This window comes from Oryx dammah, unplaced genomic scaffold, assembly GCF_014754425.2.
Source record: "Oryx dammah isolate SB20612 unplaced genomic scaffold, SCBI_Odam_1.1 HiC_scaffold_13, whole genome shotgun sequence".
In the NCBI taxonomy this organism is placed as follows: domain Eukaryota; kingdom Metazoa; phylum Chordata; class Mammalia; order Artiodactyla; family Bovidae; genus Oryx; species Oryx dammah.
Window position 1 is genome coordinate 19,677,417 of NW_024070197.1, and position 15,425 is coordinate 19,692,841.

At 42.2% G+C, this 15,425-nt stretch overlaps 1 protein-coding gene across 1 annotated transcript; it reads left to right on the forward strand.

The window, feature by feature from the left end:
* The first annotated feature begins 204 nt into the window (after positions 1–204).
* ZNF599 (zinc finger protein 599) lies at positions 205–13,338 on the forward strand. Its single transcript, XM_040252953.1, is given in 5 exon segments — positions 205–591; positions 2,734–2,860; positions 4,210–4,305; positions 11,154–12,334; positions 12,336–13,338. Coding segments are annotated over 5 exon segments (1,776 nt in total). The 5' UTR covers positions 205–564; the 3' UTR covers positions 12,681–13,338.
* Positions 13,339–15,425: the final 2,087 nt, after the last annotated feature.

Sequence of the window (15,425 nt, forward strand, 5' to 3'; positions counted from 1 at the left end):
CATGAAGTGATAGGATCAGATGCCATGGAACCTTAAGACAGTTTCCATAGAAAACCAGAAGTGAGCTCCTTGGTTCACCAGGATGAAGTCAGAAACTACATTACCCAGAAGGCAGTGTTTCCAATGACGGCCTTGGGCGCTGAGCCAATGACGTAAAGCGGAGGCGGGCAGTGGTGGCAGCTTGGGCGGGGCTTCTTCGTCTAGTATTAGGATGTCGTTTACAAGCGGTCTGTCTAGCTTTACGGGCTTCCTCTCCTGGAGCATTGAACATTGACCGCTCCACGGAAAAAGGTCTTCTATACCGAGCAAAGAGCCGTGAGGAGACTAGAACCCACCGTCACACTTTTGTGTGAACAGTGACCCCGCTTGGAACGGGTTGTCAGCCGAGCATTCGAGCTCCCAGCCCTCTGTCCCCACAGCTCCCAGAGGCGGCTCCCCGGGCCTTATGCGCATTCCACACCGCGGACACTCAGGTCCCAGATACTTCCGTGCAGGGCTGGCCTCGGGTCGGTTGAGCCGGCTCTACCTGCTTTTGTCACCGCCTCCCGCCGTCCCGCTCTGCCCATGGGCCCCATGGCGGCACCGGCGCTGGTGAGTGGAGGGTGCCCAAGTGCGCTGGGGTCGCGGTCCGCATAGTGCCACTCTGTGATATAGGGAATTCCGGGCCTCTCCACCTTTCCGTCTTAATACGCTTGGATCTGGAGGTTCGGTGAAAATGGGGTGTGGGAACGACAGTGCTCATCAGTTCCAATCCAGGGTTCTGAATCCAGGCCAAGTGTTGTAAAGAGAGGCACCCATAATTGGCTCTAAGCTTATGGATTCACGGCCCTTGGCCTCTATTCCCTCGGGTCTAAAATTGAAGTATTAACAACTTTTGTCTCTCCGTCGGAGGAACTGGAGAGGATATGCTTGTGACGTGTGTCCTTGAGTGCTCAGCACAACCCAGAGAGCATCACTCTGGATGTTTCCGGAGAAGGACTCTCCTGGTCCTGCAGTTATCTCAGGCTCACCCCAGGTGGAGTTTGACCCTCAGACATCCCTGCCTCCAGCCTCAGCAGAGCTGAGAACTGGGAGACAGATGACATGGCCTGGAGAGCAGAAGTAGGGTGGGAGCAGTGTTTCTGGAATTGGCTGCTCCTCTAATAGGAGTAGAAGTTCCCTGGACAGAGCAGAAGACAAGCCTGTTGCTGGATTTCTCTTTGTAGGTACCATCTGGGTACAAGTCCATTGGCTTGCCACTGATGGTATCCATTTCCCCAACACATTTACTTATATTTCAAAAGTGAATCCATTACAATTTTCATTAATGACAGTGCATAGGAATGTTGTGTCTCAAGGGATGTAAACACATCGACAGGCCCTAAGTTATTCTTCAGCACGCCACTTTGTTTGCTGTCAACATAGCTTTGATGACCTTCAGAACTTTGCTTGTTTATCCGTTTTTCCTGGCTTGCTCCCTAATTCATTCCAGCCTTGTTCCACATCTACTCAGAGAGGTCTTCCTGATTGACCCATCTACAGTCTCCTGTAATCTCTGTAGTCATCTTATTTTTCTTCATTTCGGAGCCCCTAAGGCCATATGACTTTATCTTGCTTATTTATTTAGTTCCTTGTCAGGGATGTGGGAGCTCCTGTCCCCAAGCTTAGAAGAATGCAGGACCTGTACCAAGTGTTCAGTAAGTGGTTGATGAATGAAAGATTCTACCTTCTGGAGCTGCCATGATACCTAGATCAAATCTAAATCCCCTATCATCGCTGGACCACAGGGACCTGGGTTCAAATCTTGTCCCTTCTCATTAGACATGTTACTCTGGGCAGCTTGACTTTGAGCCCCCATTTGCTGATTGTGAAATGGAGACAGTGATGGTGTTTACTTTATGGGCTGTGAGAGGATTAAAGAAATTCACAAATACACATTGAGCACTGACAAGTGCTGGGCACTGCACTTGTTTGCTTTATGAACATTTTCACTTTAATCTCTGCAAGAACCTGGTGAAGTTGGAACTATTGTATTGATGTGGAAATTGAGGCTCAAAGAAATTAGCATGTTTTGGTTCAAAAGGTTGAATTTAAATCCCAAGAAGTCTAGGTGCAGACTTAGATACTTTTAGTTGCTTTAACACAACATCTAAATGGCACCCCACTCCAGTACTTTTGCCTGGAAAATCCCATGGATGGAGGAGCCTAGAAGGCTGCAGTCCATGGGGTCGCTGAGGGTCGGACACGACTGAGCGACTTCACTTTCACTTTTCACTTTCATGCACTGGAGAAGGAAATGGCAACCCACTCCAGTGTTCTTGCCTGGAGAATCCCGGGGACGGGGGAGCCTGGTAGGCTGCTGTCTATGGGGTCACACAGAGTCGGACATGACTGAAGCGACTTAGCAGGAGCAGCAAAGCCCTGAGGTGCAGGCATGGAGGGCAGACGAGTGAGGCTCAGCTGCCACTGCTCTTATCCTTGCTTGAATTACAGTAACGGACTCACAGTCCACACAAGATTACTTTTGTTTCGCATCACTCTCCAGTGGATTCCCATATAAGTGGCTTTTCTCTCTCACACTATTTGTATTCCATCTACAGCACCATCTACCTCCCTCTTGAACCCAGCACAGAGCTCGGTTCTCAGGAGATACTCAGGGATTCAGGCCTTGGGTCTCTGAGTTTCTGTCACTAACCAAGCAGTAGGCTCTAATTTAATAGCCATACAGTCACCCCACCATCTCTGACTTTGCAGGCATTGATATCATTTGAAGATGTGGCCATAACCTTCACTGGGGAGGAATGGAGACTTCTAGACCTGGCCCAGAGGATCTTGTACCAGCAGGTGATGTTGGAGACTTGTGGCCTCCTGGTCTCACTGGGTAAGGCCTCACCTCACATGTGGTACCCAGAGCCTCTTTCGTTCCACCCTCTCTCTGAGCACGATCGGTTAAGAAGACCTGAGGAACCTACCTTTGCTTCTCCCTCCAGCCTCAGTCTGTTCTGGTCTGACTGCCTCATGATTATTTTTATTTTATTATTTTAGTAGTAATCCTTTCACTTAGCCCCAGAGAACTAATATCTTTAAAGTGTGTAGAGTAGAACTGGGAACTTAGAAAGTGCCGTATAGGTATTTGTTATGTTATACAAATTACATCCAAATATAATCATATACAAATTGCACAATAAAATTATACAAAATAATAAATCCAAAATGTTCTTCCATGTAGTCTCTCCCATGAGGTCAGTCTTCAGTGAAGTAACTACAGTGTTTTGTGACAATTGTGAATAGTTATTTAAAGGAGGCATCTGGGGAATAGTATTCCAAGTGGAGGGACAAACACAAGCCAATTCCCTGAGTGGGCAGGGAGCTCAGGTCCAGCAGAGACAAAGGAAGATCTGGTTCACCTTTTCCCCTGCCTCCTTACTGACCTCGGTGCCAGATATAGAGCAGACCTCAGTGAACATTTGCTAAGTGACATCTGGGTGCACTCTGGCTTGCAGTATAGGATTTTCTAATCAGAGTTTCTGTGGTCCTGCTGCCTAAGTCATTGACTTCTCTTCAGAATCCTGCTATCTTTAAACCTTCACATTTGGCAAAATATATTCGGCTGCATGTGACAGAAAACCACATCATACAAATTTCACCCTGAAGAAAGTTTATTACTTCAGCTAATGAGAAGCCCTGTGGTGGTGCTGGCTCCTGGGTTGGTACCTCCCAACCCAATTCTCTGTTTGTCTGCTTTCTCTCTTTGGTCCAGGTCATTGGGCCAGCATCCCTGAAGTGGCCACAGGATGGTGTAGCAACAAATAGGGTAGCAAGTCCCCACATTCAGCCCCATCTTCCCAAACTGGATTTTTCTTCAGAATGGGTAGCAGTTTTAGGTCATGGCCTTCCTCAGAAAACTGACTATCAGTTGATTTAGTCTAGTGTTTTCAGCCATCCTTGGGCACCAGAATCACCTGGTGAGGTTTGAAAACAACCAGTACTGTCTTTATGCCCAGAGATGTGGTTTAATTTGTTCTGTGTTTAGGACCAGGTGTGTCTAAGTAGTTCTGAAGCATGGGAAGGTTGAATCTTGCTGATTTAATTAGGGAAAGACTTCTGGAAGGAGGTGTCCCCTTTGGGGTTGCATAGTGGTATGTTCAAGGTGTTCACTCCTGTATATGTGAGATTTTCCTTTTTGTCTTTACCTATATACCCATGCCCCATTTATTTCTCCATGTACAGGGCATCCTGTTCCTGAGGCAGAGCTGATTCAGCTACTGGAGTATGGGCCAGAACTGTGGACAGTAAAGAGAAGCCTCTCTGGAAACACCTCTATAGGTGAGTGGCATGGCAGCTGGCAGACTGCCGGGGAGTGACTGGCAGTCTGCCAGTCAGCCCCATTGAGTGGGCAGTGCCCCTTTCCATGGGCAGTTTCTTTCTGTGGCTTTCTGGGGGTCTTGGGTGATCATGGAGTCCTTTTAACTGTGTTTCCTCTGTCTTCCCAATCCCATCACACTCTTTGCCTTTACTGAGGTTGAAATGTGCTATCCTGAGTAAGGGACAGACTCTATACTTGGCCATTCAGAAGCATCAGGACCCTGGGGAAGTTGTATGATCTTCCTGTGCCTTTGACATACAAGTTAGGCTAAGTGGATGCTGTCTGCTGTAAGAAATAAACTCCAAAATCTTGGTGGTTCAGCAAGACTTGTTTTTCTCATTTGTGCCACGGTATAACGTGGTCTGGATTCCCAAGTGGCACAGTTGTAAAGAATCTGCGTGCCAATGCAGAAGACGCGTGAGACACTGGTTTGATCCCTGGGTTGGGAAGATCCCCTGGAGCAGGAAATGACAACCTGTTCCAGTATTCTTGCCTGGAAAATTCCATAGGCAGAAGAGCCTGGCGGACTATAGTTCATAGGGTTGCAAAGAGTCAGACACGATTGAGCAGTTGAGCACATATACACATAATGTGGGTCTGCAGGCAAATTCTGTACCACATATCTATTTAGGGACCAGGTATATTCTATTGTCAGCATGTGGCTTTAAGATTGCCCTGACATCATTCAACTGGCCAAAAGGAATAGGAGACAAGGGGAGTAGTCATACCCACTTGCTCACATAGTCACTTCCATTCACCTTCCATTGCCTGACCCAAAGTAAGTAACTTAACAATATTCATGTATTATTACTCATAATGAATAGTGATTAATGGTATCTCAAACTACCTTCTGGATTCAGAAAAGAGTCATTTATTTTTCTGCAGATTACTACCTCCAACTCTACTTTGCATCTCACTCTTTTCCACCTCTACCCAATCATTTATCTGTACTGTACATCCCTGCAGGCATCCATGCTTCCATTTGTAAATGAGATATTCAGAAGCAATCCCTAGCCTTGTCATTCTCTTGCTCTCCTGTCTTGTAAAATCTTAAGAGGATGTTTGCCTTTGTCAGCCCCGCATCAAATGTGTGGCTAGCATCAATGGAGATTTGTGATCGCTCCCCTCTTGGGTTCCCTCAGGTTGCTCAGCCAGCCAGTGAGTATCTCTGGCCAGCCCCTCCTCAGTCCACTGAGTCTGTCTCAAATCTTCACCCCTTTCTACAGTTCTACATCTTCACTTGGAGGGTTCAAAGGCACTTCATACCCATCATGCCTAAGAAGGATCTCAAGATCTTGCCCACTCCTCTCATCTCCCCATTTCAGTCAATGGTCTTGCTGTTCAAGAAGCTGAGAAAACCAAAAACGAACTTGAACAGCACCTCCATTTTCATCATGCCCGTGATGCAGCCATTCCTGAATCTTGATCATATTTCATCATATGTTTCTCCTGAATCTGTCACCTCCACCAGTTCCATGAGTCCCATCATTATCACCCTAGCCCAGGCTGCAGTCATCTTTTGCCTGTATGATGCTAACATAGTCCCCCCATGATCAGCTCTATGTCTCACATCCGCTCCCCTGTCCACTTTTACCTTATTCCAAACATCACCACCTCCCCAGTCATTGAGATCTCAACATATGACCCAGTTCATTCAGAAAATAAAGGCTGTTCCCTTGTTTTTCTTGCTTTTTAACCCTTACTGACTTATCCCTGCAGCTTCTTTCTCACCTCTACAGAAGAGTTCTCATCCTTGGCCATGGCTGATCCCCCTAGCAGAGTCTAGGTCATACTTTCACCTATCTTCTCAGATGTCTTAGTTATCTATTGCCAGATTGCAATGAGTGAGTAAAAATCACTCATTTAATATTAAAATATCACTCATTTATTATCTCATCTGTGGATCAGAAATCTAGGCACAGCTTAGCTTGGTCCCCTGCAAAGCTGTAGTTGTAGGCAGTTTACAACACATCAGCTTACTTCTTCAGATCAAGTAATGGTGTAAGAGATTCCAGCAAGAGAGGTTCCACACATATACTTTATCTGTTACATCTTACATTCTACCACCTTTGTTATATTCTATTCTTTAGAAGTAAATTTTGGTAGGATTCAGCATGCGTGCATGCTAAGTCACTTCAGTTGTGTCCAGCTCTTTGTGATCCCATGGATTATAGCCCACCAGGCCCCTCTGTCCATGGGATTTTCCAGGCAAGAATATTGGAGCAGGTTGCCATTTCCTTCTCCATGGGATCTTCCTGACTCAGAATTGAATCCATGTTTCTTATGTCTCCTGCATTGGTAGGCAGGTTCATTACCACTAGTGCCACCTGGGAAGCCCAGGATTCAGGCAGAGGGTATCAAAACTGTGGGAACACCATGAGGAAGGGATTATGGGAAACCATACAGGAGTCTGTCCACTGCGTCAGAGAACATGCTTCTTCATTTATTTCCTCCCTCTTCTATATCTCCATCTTCTCTCTGCTCAACAGAAAAAACATGCTGAAGTTTCTTGCAGTTGTGGGAAATATTAAAAAAAAAAATGCTCTTGGCTCTCCAACAACATCCAAAAGTTGTTGACTCTATTTCAGCTGAACAACCAAGCTTTCTAGAGGACTTTTCTCATTCTCAGAAGAGACATCTACACAGACCTCTCCTTTACTAGTCAATATTTCCTTGAATTTTTGTACTGAGGTGTAATTTATACATAGTGAATGTATAAATCTTAAAGGTCCATCATTATGAAATTTTACATATATGTAAACCAGCGTATCCACTGCAAGTATCAAGAAATGCAGTATTTCCAGCACCTCTCAGGCTTCTTGTGCTTCCCTCCTTGTTAATATCCCCTTCTACAAAATTAACCAGTATTTAGACTCTGTGACCATAGATTTAGGGTTTTTCTTTTTTTTAATATTCATTTATTTATTTATTTGGCTGCACCAGGTCTTAGTTGCAGCATGTGGAATCTTTTAGTTATGGCATGTGAACTCTTAGTGGCAGCATACGGAGTCTAGTCCCCTGACCAGGTGTTGAACCCAGGCCTCCTGTATTGCAAGCTTGGAGTCTTAGCTACGGACCACCAAGGAAGTCCCATAGATTAGTTTTGAAGGTTTATAAATGGAACCCCACAGTGCACAATATGGCCCTGCCTGTCTTCTTTTGATAATCATTATGGCTCTGGAATTTATCCATGTGGATGCATTTATTTGGAGTTAGTTTCTCACTGTGCAATAGCTCAGTGAATTAATAGATTACACATACCTGTGTTCCTGTCGATGGCCATTTGACTTTTCAGGATATTATGGAGAATGCTGCTATTAATATTCTTAACCATATTTTTTGTTGCCTATAAGCATGCATTTCTGTTGGGAGTATACATATGAGTGGACTGGCTGGATCATGGTGTAGTTATATGATTAGCTTTAATAGAAACCACCAGTCAGTTTCAGAGTGATTGCACCATGTCACATTCCCACCAGCTATATGTAAGATCCCTCATTGCTTCACATACTTGTGAGCAGGTGGTATCTGCCCCTTTACTCTTTGAGGCCCAGTAGTGGTATTTCTCAGCACTGCAGTACTAAAAAAAATGTTCTCAAAGGTTATTGCTGACATTCTGATTAACCAATGTAACAACTATAATAATGATAAGAGTGGTCTACAATTTACAGAACATTTGCCATGTACTTTTTCTCATGTCACCTTGTTATGAACTGAACACCTGTGTCCTCCCAAAATCTGTATGTTGAATCCTTAATGCCCCAGTGTGATGATTCTGGCCCTTTGGGTGGTGATTGGGTTTAGATGAGGTCATAAGAATGGAGCACCCATGATGGGATTAGTGTTCTTATATGAAAACAGGGACCACAGCCTTTCCTAAGTGTGGTATGTGGTGGTGGGGAAGAGAGGGAGAAGTCTTTAGTGTCTCTTATTATAAGGATGTGATCCTCTCAGGTCTACTTTTACGACCTCACTTAACCTTAATTATTTCTGTAAAGGCCAGGCCCTACCTCCAAATACATTGGCAGTTAGGGCTTCAGTACATGAATTTTGGGGAACACAAACATTCAGTCCATCACAGAATTTGTCTTTTGAATAAATAAAGGGCTATTCAGATAGTCTGTTTTTTCTTGTGTCAGTTTTGGTAATTTGAGTCTTTTAAGGAATTCATCTACTTTATCTAATTATTCTATCCATTACTTTTTAAGATTGTTTCATCTCAAAATGGTACATTTTATGTTATGTTTATTTTACCACAATTAAAAATTGCTAAAAAATAAGTTTAAGATACATACATATCATTTTTATAATGCCATGAAAAACTGACATTCTCAAAAAAAATTGTTTCATTGTACTCCTGTGTATATTTTGCTTTTTTATTTGAACATTATAAAAAGTATCTGCTTATGTTGTCTTATAGGATTTGTACTTTTCATTCAATAGTACGTTACTGAGATTCATGATGCATGTAACCATAGTTCAGTTTCCCTGATGGCTCAGCAGTAAAGAACCTGCCTGCCAATGCAGGAGACATGGGTTCCGAAGATCCCTTGCCTGGGTCAGGAAGATCCCCTGGAGAAGGAAACGGCAACCCACTCCAGTATTCTTAGCTGGGAAATCCCATGGACAGAGGAGCCGGGCAGGCTACGGTCCATGGAGTTGCAAAGAGGCAAGACACAGCTTAGCAACTGAGCATGCACACAGCTATAGTTCACTCATTTTTTTTCTCCAATAGTTGTTTATATAACACCGTGTATTCATCCATTTTCATGGAAATTTTCTTGTTTCTAATTTTTTGTACCCGTGCACAGTGGAGCCATGAAAATTCACATGTGTGTATTCTCACAAACAAGTGTAGGAATTTCTCTTAGAATATGCCTAGGACTGGAATTTGGGAATTATAAATTAAGCAAAAGGAGAACTTTACTAGATGATGCCCTGTTGTGTTCCAACATGATTATTTATACCCACTTACACTTAACTTCCCCTGTATGAACAATTCCATGGATCGCCAACACTTGAAAGGTGTTTTCAATCAGGTGAATATAAAATAGTCTCTTGTTGTGGCCTTAATTTGCCCTTCCCTCATAGTTAAGAAATTTGAGTACCTCTTCATATGTTGATTAGTCAATACATATCTTCTGTGAAATGTCAGTTCATAGCATGGTTCAGTTTTCATTTTGGGTGTGAAGTGTTGAAGTCTCCAGCTGTAATTTTAATTTTGTGTATTTCTCCTTTCAGCTCAGTTTTTAGTTTGTATGTTTTGAGGCTCTGATATTTGGTACATACAGATTTAGGGTTATTATATCTTCCTGGTGGCTTGATCTTTTTGTCATTATATAATGTCCCTTTTGGTCCCATTTTCTTTGCTCTATCATCTATGTTTTCTGGTGTTAATGTAGGTCTGATGTTAACATAGCCATTTTTCTTGGATTGCCTTTTAAAACATTAGTCATGTTGATTAGTCTTTTATAGTGAATGTTTCTGTATCTTGTTTTTGAATTCTTCCTTTTCCCCAAGATCTAAAAGATAGTCATTTTCACTATTTATTAAAAGTTTTTAATCTTTAGCTTCTGACAAGTCTTAATCAATCTGGAATTAAGTTTTTGCTTTGTGCAAGGTAGAAATACAACTTCATTTTTCTTCATTGTGGCAAATGATTTTTCTACAGCCATTTATTAAATAGTCTTTTCTTATTCCCACTGGCCTCTCTGCTACTTCTGTCATATATCAAAATTGTGTGAATCCTCATGTGCTGAGCAAATTCCATATACACATTTCAGAGCTCCTAACTCTGTTTTTACCTTTGACACTTTGACAGCTTATATTATATCTAGGCTGCATCACACTACTTTGTTATATATGATTTCATCATCATCCTAATTCCTCAAAGAGCAAGTCCTTTTGCTTTATTCTTCTTCAGAGATATCCTGGTCTCTGTTCTGTTATATATTTTCCACAATCAGCTTGCCCATAACCATGAAAAACCCTATTGAGATTTACCCTAAGTTGTATTAAATTTATAATGAATTTGAGGGAAATTGGCAACTTTATATTATTAATCGCTTTTCAAATAAATCTTTATTAACATGATATGTTTTCTAGTTATCTAAATGTTATCTATTTCAGTCTGTTCACCGAGTCTTTACTCAGGTATAGTAGACTGAATATATCCACCCAGTTACTTATTTCTGACTCCCCACAACTTTTGCACAGTCCAGAATCCTAAGATTTTATTTCTCCTCTGTCTCTGCCTCCCTCTGCACCATCCTGTCTTTCTTTTCTTTTTGCCTGGCATTCAGTATTCTTTTAAGACCCTGACCCTTTGAACTTTCAGTTGTCTAATACAGTTTTTCTCCTAATTCCTCTGTCAGGGAATTCCTATGCACCTTTGGAGATAAGCTTATGTAGCACCTTGTCCTTGTAGCCTCCACTGACCTCTTTCTGTCTGCCATCTGGGCCAAGTTAGGTTCACCTTCTCTGTGCTGTCATAGTAGCATGAGATATTGGAACACAGTCATTATCATTACTCTGCCCATCCTTCCCCACTCTGGAGAGTGAGGTGGAGTCTCCACTACAGATTTTCTGTTCCCTGCTACAGCTTTTCTCCTTGGGTTACCTTTTAAAGATGTCAAGAGCCCAAGGATTAGTAAAGAAAGATATTTTAAACCAGGGTTTAAGAGATGTAAAAATGCCGTAGATGGTAGAGGCTTTATTTTCATCTTCATTCTCGCACTAAAGTGGTCATTTATTTTGTTCTGTGTTGACGTTACTAATAGGCACTTTTGTTATATTGGATTTCCTTCAGGTGAAAAATCAAACCCCAAGACCACAGAGCTTACTGCTTCTCAGCTGGCCCTCATTGAGGCAGCCCCTTTTGAGGAACAAGTGACACATGGCACCTCAAGGGATTCCTGGCTGGGGCAAGCAAGGTATCAGGAAAAACTGTCAGAAATGCAAGAAGGGAACTGGAGGCCAGGAGCAGACCCCCACAAGGAGATATGCCTGAGGAAGTTGAGCCATAAACATGATGACTTTGAGACAGATGATAGTCTTTGTTTAGGGATTTTACAGGAGCAAGTCACTATACAAGATGCTCCGCATGAATGTGATTCCCAAGAACCAGGAAAAGACCTGGTTGTTGATGCAAGGAATAACCTCTATAAGTGCAAGGAATGTGGAAAAGATTTTAGCAAGAATTGGGCCCTTATTCGGCATCAACAGATTCATGCTGGAGTGAAGCCTTATGAATGCAGTGAATGTGGGAAAGCCTCTCGTTATATGGCAGACTTCATTCGACATATGAGGTTTCATACTGGGGAAAAGCCATACAAGTGTATCGAGTGTGGGAAGGCCTTCAAACGCAGGTCTCACCTCACAGAGCACCAGCGTATTCACAGTGGAGATAAACCCTATGAGTGCAAAGAATGTGATAAAGCTTTCACCCATCGCTCCTCTTTCATCCAGCATAATATGACTCACACTAGAGAAAAGCCCTTTTTGTGCAAGGAATGTGGGAAAGCCTTTTACTACAGCTCCTCCTTTGCTCAACACATGAGGATTCACACTGGAAAGAAACTCTATGAGTGCAGCAAATGTGGAAAGGCCTTCATTCACCGGTCCACTTTTATCCAGCATAATATGACCCACACGGGAGAAAAACCCTTTTTGTGCAAAGAATGTGGAAAAGCTTTCTGCCTCAACTCATCCTTCACTCAACATATGAGGATTCACACTGGAGAGAAACCCTATGAGTGCAGTGAGTGTGGAAAAGCCTTTACTCATAGATCTACTTTCATCCGGCATAAGAGGGCACATACTGGAGAGAAGCCCTTTGAGTGCAAAGAATGTGGGAAAGCATTTTGTGACAGCTCTTCCTTAATTCAACACATGAGGATTCACACTGGTGAGAGACCCTATGAATGCAGTGAATGTGGAAAGGCCTTTACACACCATTCTGTTTTTATCAGACACAATAGGACCCACAGTGGGAAAAAAACCTTTGGAGTGTAAAGAATGTGCAAAAGCCTTTTACTATAGCTCTTCCTTTACTCGACACATGAGGAGTCACACTGGGGAAAAGCCTTATGTATGCAGAGAATGTGGAAAGGCCTTTACCCAACCTGCAAATTTTGTTCGGCATAATAGGATCCACACTGGAGAAAAGCCCTATGAGTGCAAAGAATGCGAGAAGGCCTTTTGTGACAATTTTGCCTTAACTCAACATGTGAGAACTCACACTGGAGAGAAACCCTTTGAATGTGGTGAATGTGGGAAGGCCTTCAGCCACAGTTCATCCTTCACTCACCATCAAAAGATTCACACCAGAGTTTAGAAGATGGAAGAAGGCCTTGTGTAAGTTTGCTCACTTTAGGCTATTTAGGTGAACTCATACAGGTGAAGTACCTTTCCTTTTGAATATAACTATTCAGGGAAGTCTTTTGGCCAGAGAAATATCTTACTCAGTGTCAGAAGAGAAACACTAATTATCATCTCCGTGAAAGCTTTCTGTGGCAGGTCATCTGAAGGGTCATACTAGACATTGACACTGGCTACAGCTTTACACTACATCTGAGAATCCATAGGGTAAACTAAGTGGTTGTCATGCATTTGGGGAAAATGTCAGCAACAGTTCTTCCTATGTTTATTACAAATCCATCTCAAAAGCATTTAAAGAGATGTAGAAGAGAAAGGAAAGAGAAATGCACTTGTGTCTTTTTCCCAATCTCCCTGCCAAGCTTATGACAATTTGTCATTTGTGTGTAGGCAGGGGAGGGGCTGAAAGGGGAGAGATCTAAGGCCTCATCCCCTTTATGTATTTTTTTATATCCATAGTCAGGAGAGTTGGACCATTGGGATGTTAGCTCTGCTAACATTTATTGAAAGTTATTTGTTACAAAACATTGACATATAACATGTCAATATCATGTCTACCATTGAACATAAGGCCTGAGTCTTGAAATACATATACATACATCATATGCAATCAATTCTTGTTACTCATGGTGGTTATAGTCTATAGTTCAGTTCAGTTCAGTTCAGTGGCTCAGTCGTGTCCAACTCTCTGCGACCACATGAATCGCAGCACACCAGGCCTCCCTGTCCATCATCAACTCCTGGAGTTCACTCAAACTCATGTCCATCGAGTCAGTGATACCATCCAGCCATCTCATCCTCTGTTGTCTCCTTTTCCTCCTGCTCCCAATCCCTTCCAGCATCAGAGTCTTTTCCAATGAGTCAACTCTTCACATGAGGTGGCCACAGTACTGGAGTTTCAGCTTCAGCATCATTCCCTCCAAAGAAATTCCAGGGCTGATCTCCTTTAGAATGGACTGGTTGGATCTCCTTGCAGTCCATGGGACTCTCAAGAGTCTTCTCCAACACCACAGTTCAAAAGCATCAATTCTTTGGCACTCAGTTTTCTTCACAGTCCAACTCTCACATCCGTACATGACCACTGGAAAAACCATAGCCTTGACTAGACGGACCTTTGTTGACAAATGTCTCTGCTTTTGAATATACTATCTAGGTTGGTCATAACTTTTCTTCCAAGGAGTAAGCGTCTTATAATTTCATGGCTGCAATCAACATCTGCAGTGATTTTGGAGCCCCCCAAAATAAATTCTGACACTGTTTTCACTGTTTCCCCATCTATTTCCCATGAAGTGATGGGACCGGATGCCATGATCTTCGTTTTCTGAATGTTGAGCTTTAAGCCAACTTTTTCACTCTCCTCTTTCACTTTCATCAAGAGGCTTTTTAATTCCTCTTCACTTTCTGCCATAAGGGTGGTGTCATCTGCATATCTGAGGTTATTGATATTTCTCCTCTATAAGTTCACCATAAACACTGAATTAGTGAATACTGAACCATTGCTTCTAGTGGCAATACAGATTTAGGTACCTGTGAGCATCTGTTCACATTTTCATCAACCAATCAATACGTAATCCTCTATGGAATTTTTTTTGTTTGTTTTAGAACACCTTATTTAATAAATGTTTCTGAGAAGTTACATCCAATATTTCATTATATTAAAAATACTTCAATGACATCATTTTTGTATATTCTGTTGTTACTGTACTGCTTTTACTCTTTTCACTCCAACATACACAAACAATACATATATGTAGTACTGTTATACAGTAAAAACATAAACACTCTAATACACTATGTTGTACAGTAGATCATGTGAAGAAAGTTCTAGAAAAAAGATTAAACAAATATTAACATTAACTAAGACTCTAGTTTCGATAGAACTGCAGGATGTGTGATAGGGGAGTGCACTGAAGTGGGTAAATCTCTTGACCTTGGCTTGACCCAGGAAAACCAAAGGAGAGGACGATGCTTTGTTTTGCCTTCTCTTCCAGGTCTTAGTTGGTGGTTTCTACTTACTTCTCTGCCAAAGTTTCTTCCACATCTTCCATCATATCATTTGAAGTCTTTTTTATGTATATGCTTTGTGATATACATTATGTGTTTGACACTGTCCTTTATATTTTCTGTAACACCTTTAAGTCAGAAAATTTTCAGGCAGTCTAGCCAAGCATTTCCACAGCAGTTAATGATAGTAGTCTGCTTATTAATTATCCAAGGTTGTGCCAACACAGTTACAGTGCATATACTAACAGACACCCAGTAGTCCATCCTGGTGGTTTCTTTGTTGGTGTTGAGAGTTTTGCTAAAAAGCTCCCTTATGTTGTACTTTTATTATGCTCTGATTGAGTGGTTGGATAACATAGAATTTAGGGGCATGAAAAGAACATCTAGGTTGGAGTGGGCATTTTCAACTTCTTCATGGCAATGGATTGGGGCATTATCCAAAATTAATTAAACCTTGGAGGCAAGGTTTTTGCACTGGAAATAGCATTCAGTTTCTTGGATGAGCAGTTGTGGAACAAGTCCCAGAATGTTTCTGCTATCACTCAAACTTTTTATTCCACCTACAATGGACTGTCATATGGTTCAGATTTTTCTTTTCAAGTCTGGACATGGGCTCTTTACAACACTAGGGGTTTGTACTTAGTTGCCCTTGGCACTCACACAATAGCACAGTTATGTGTAATACTTGAATAATTCAAAG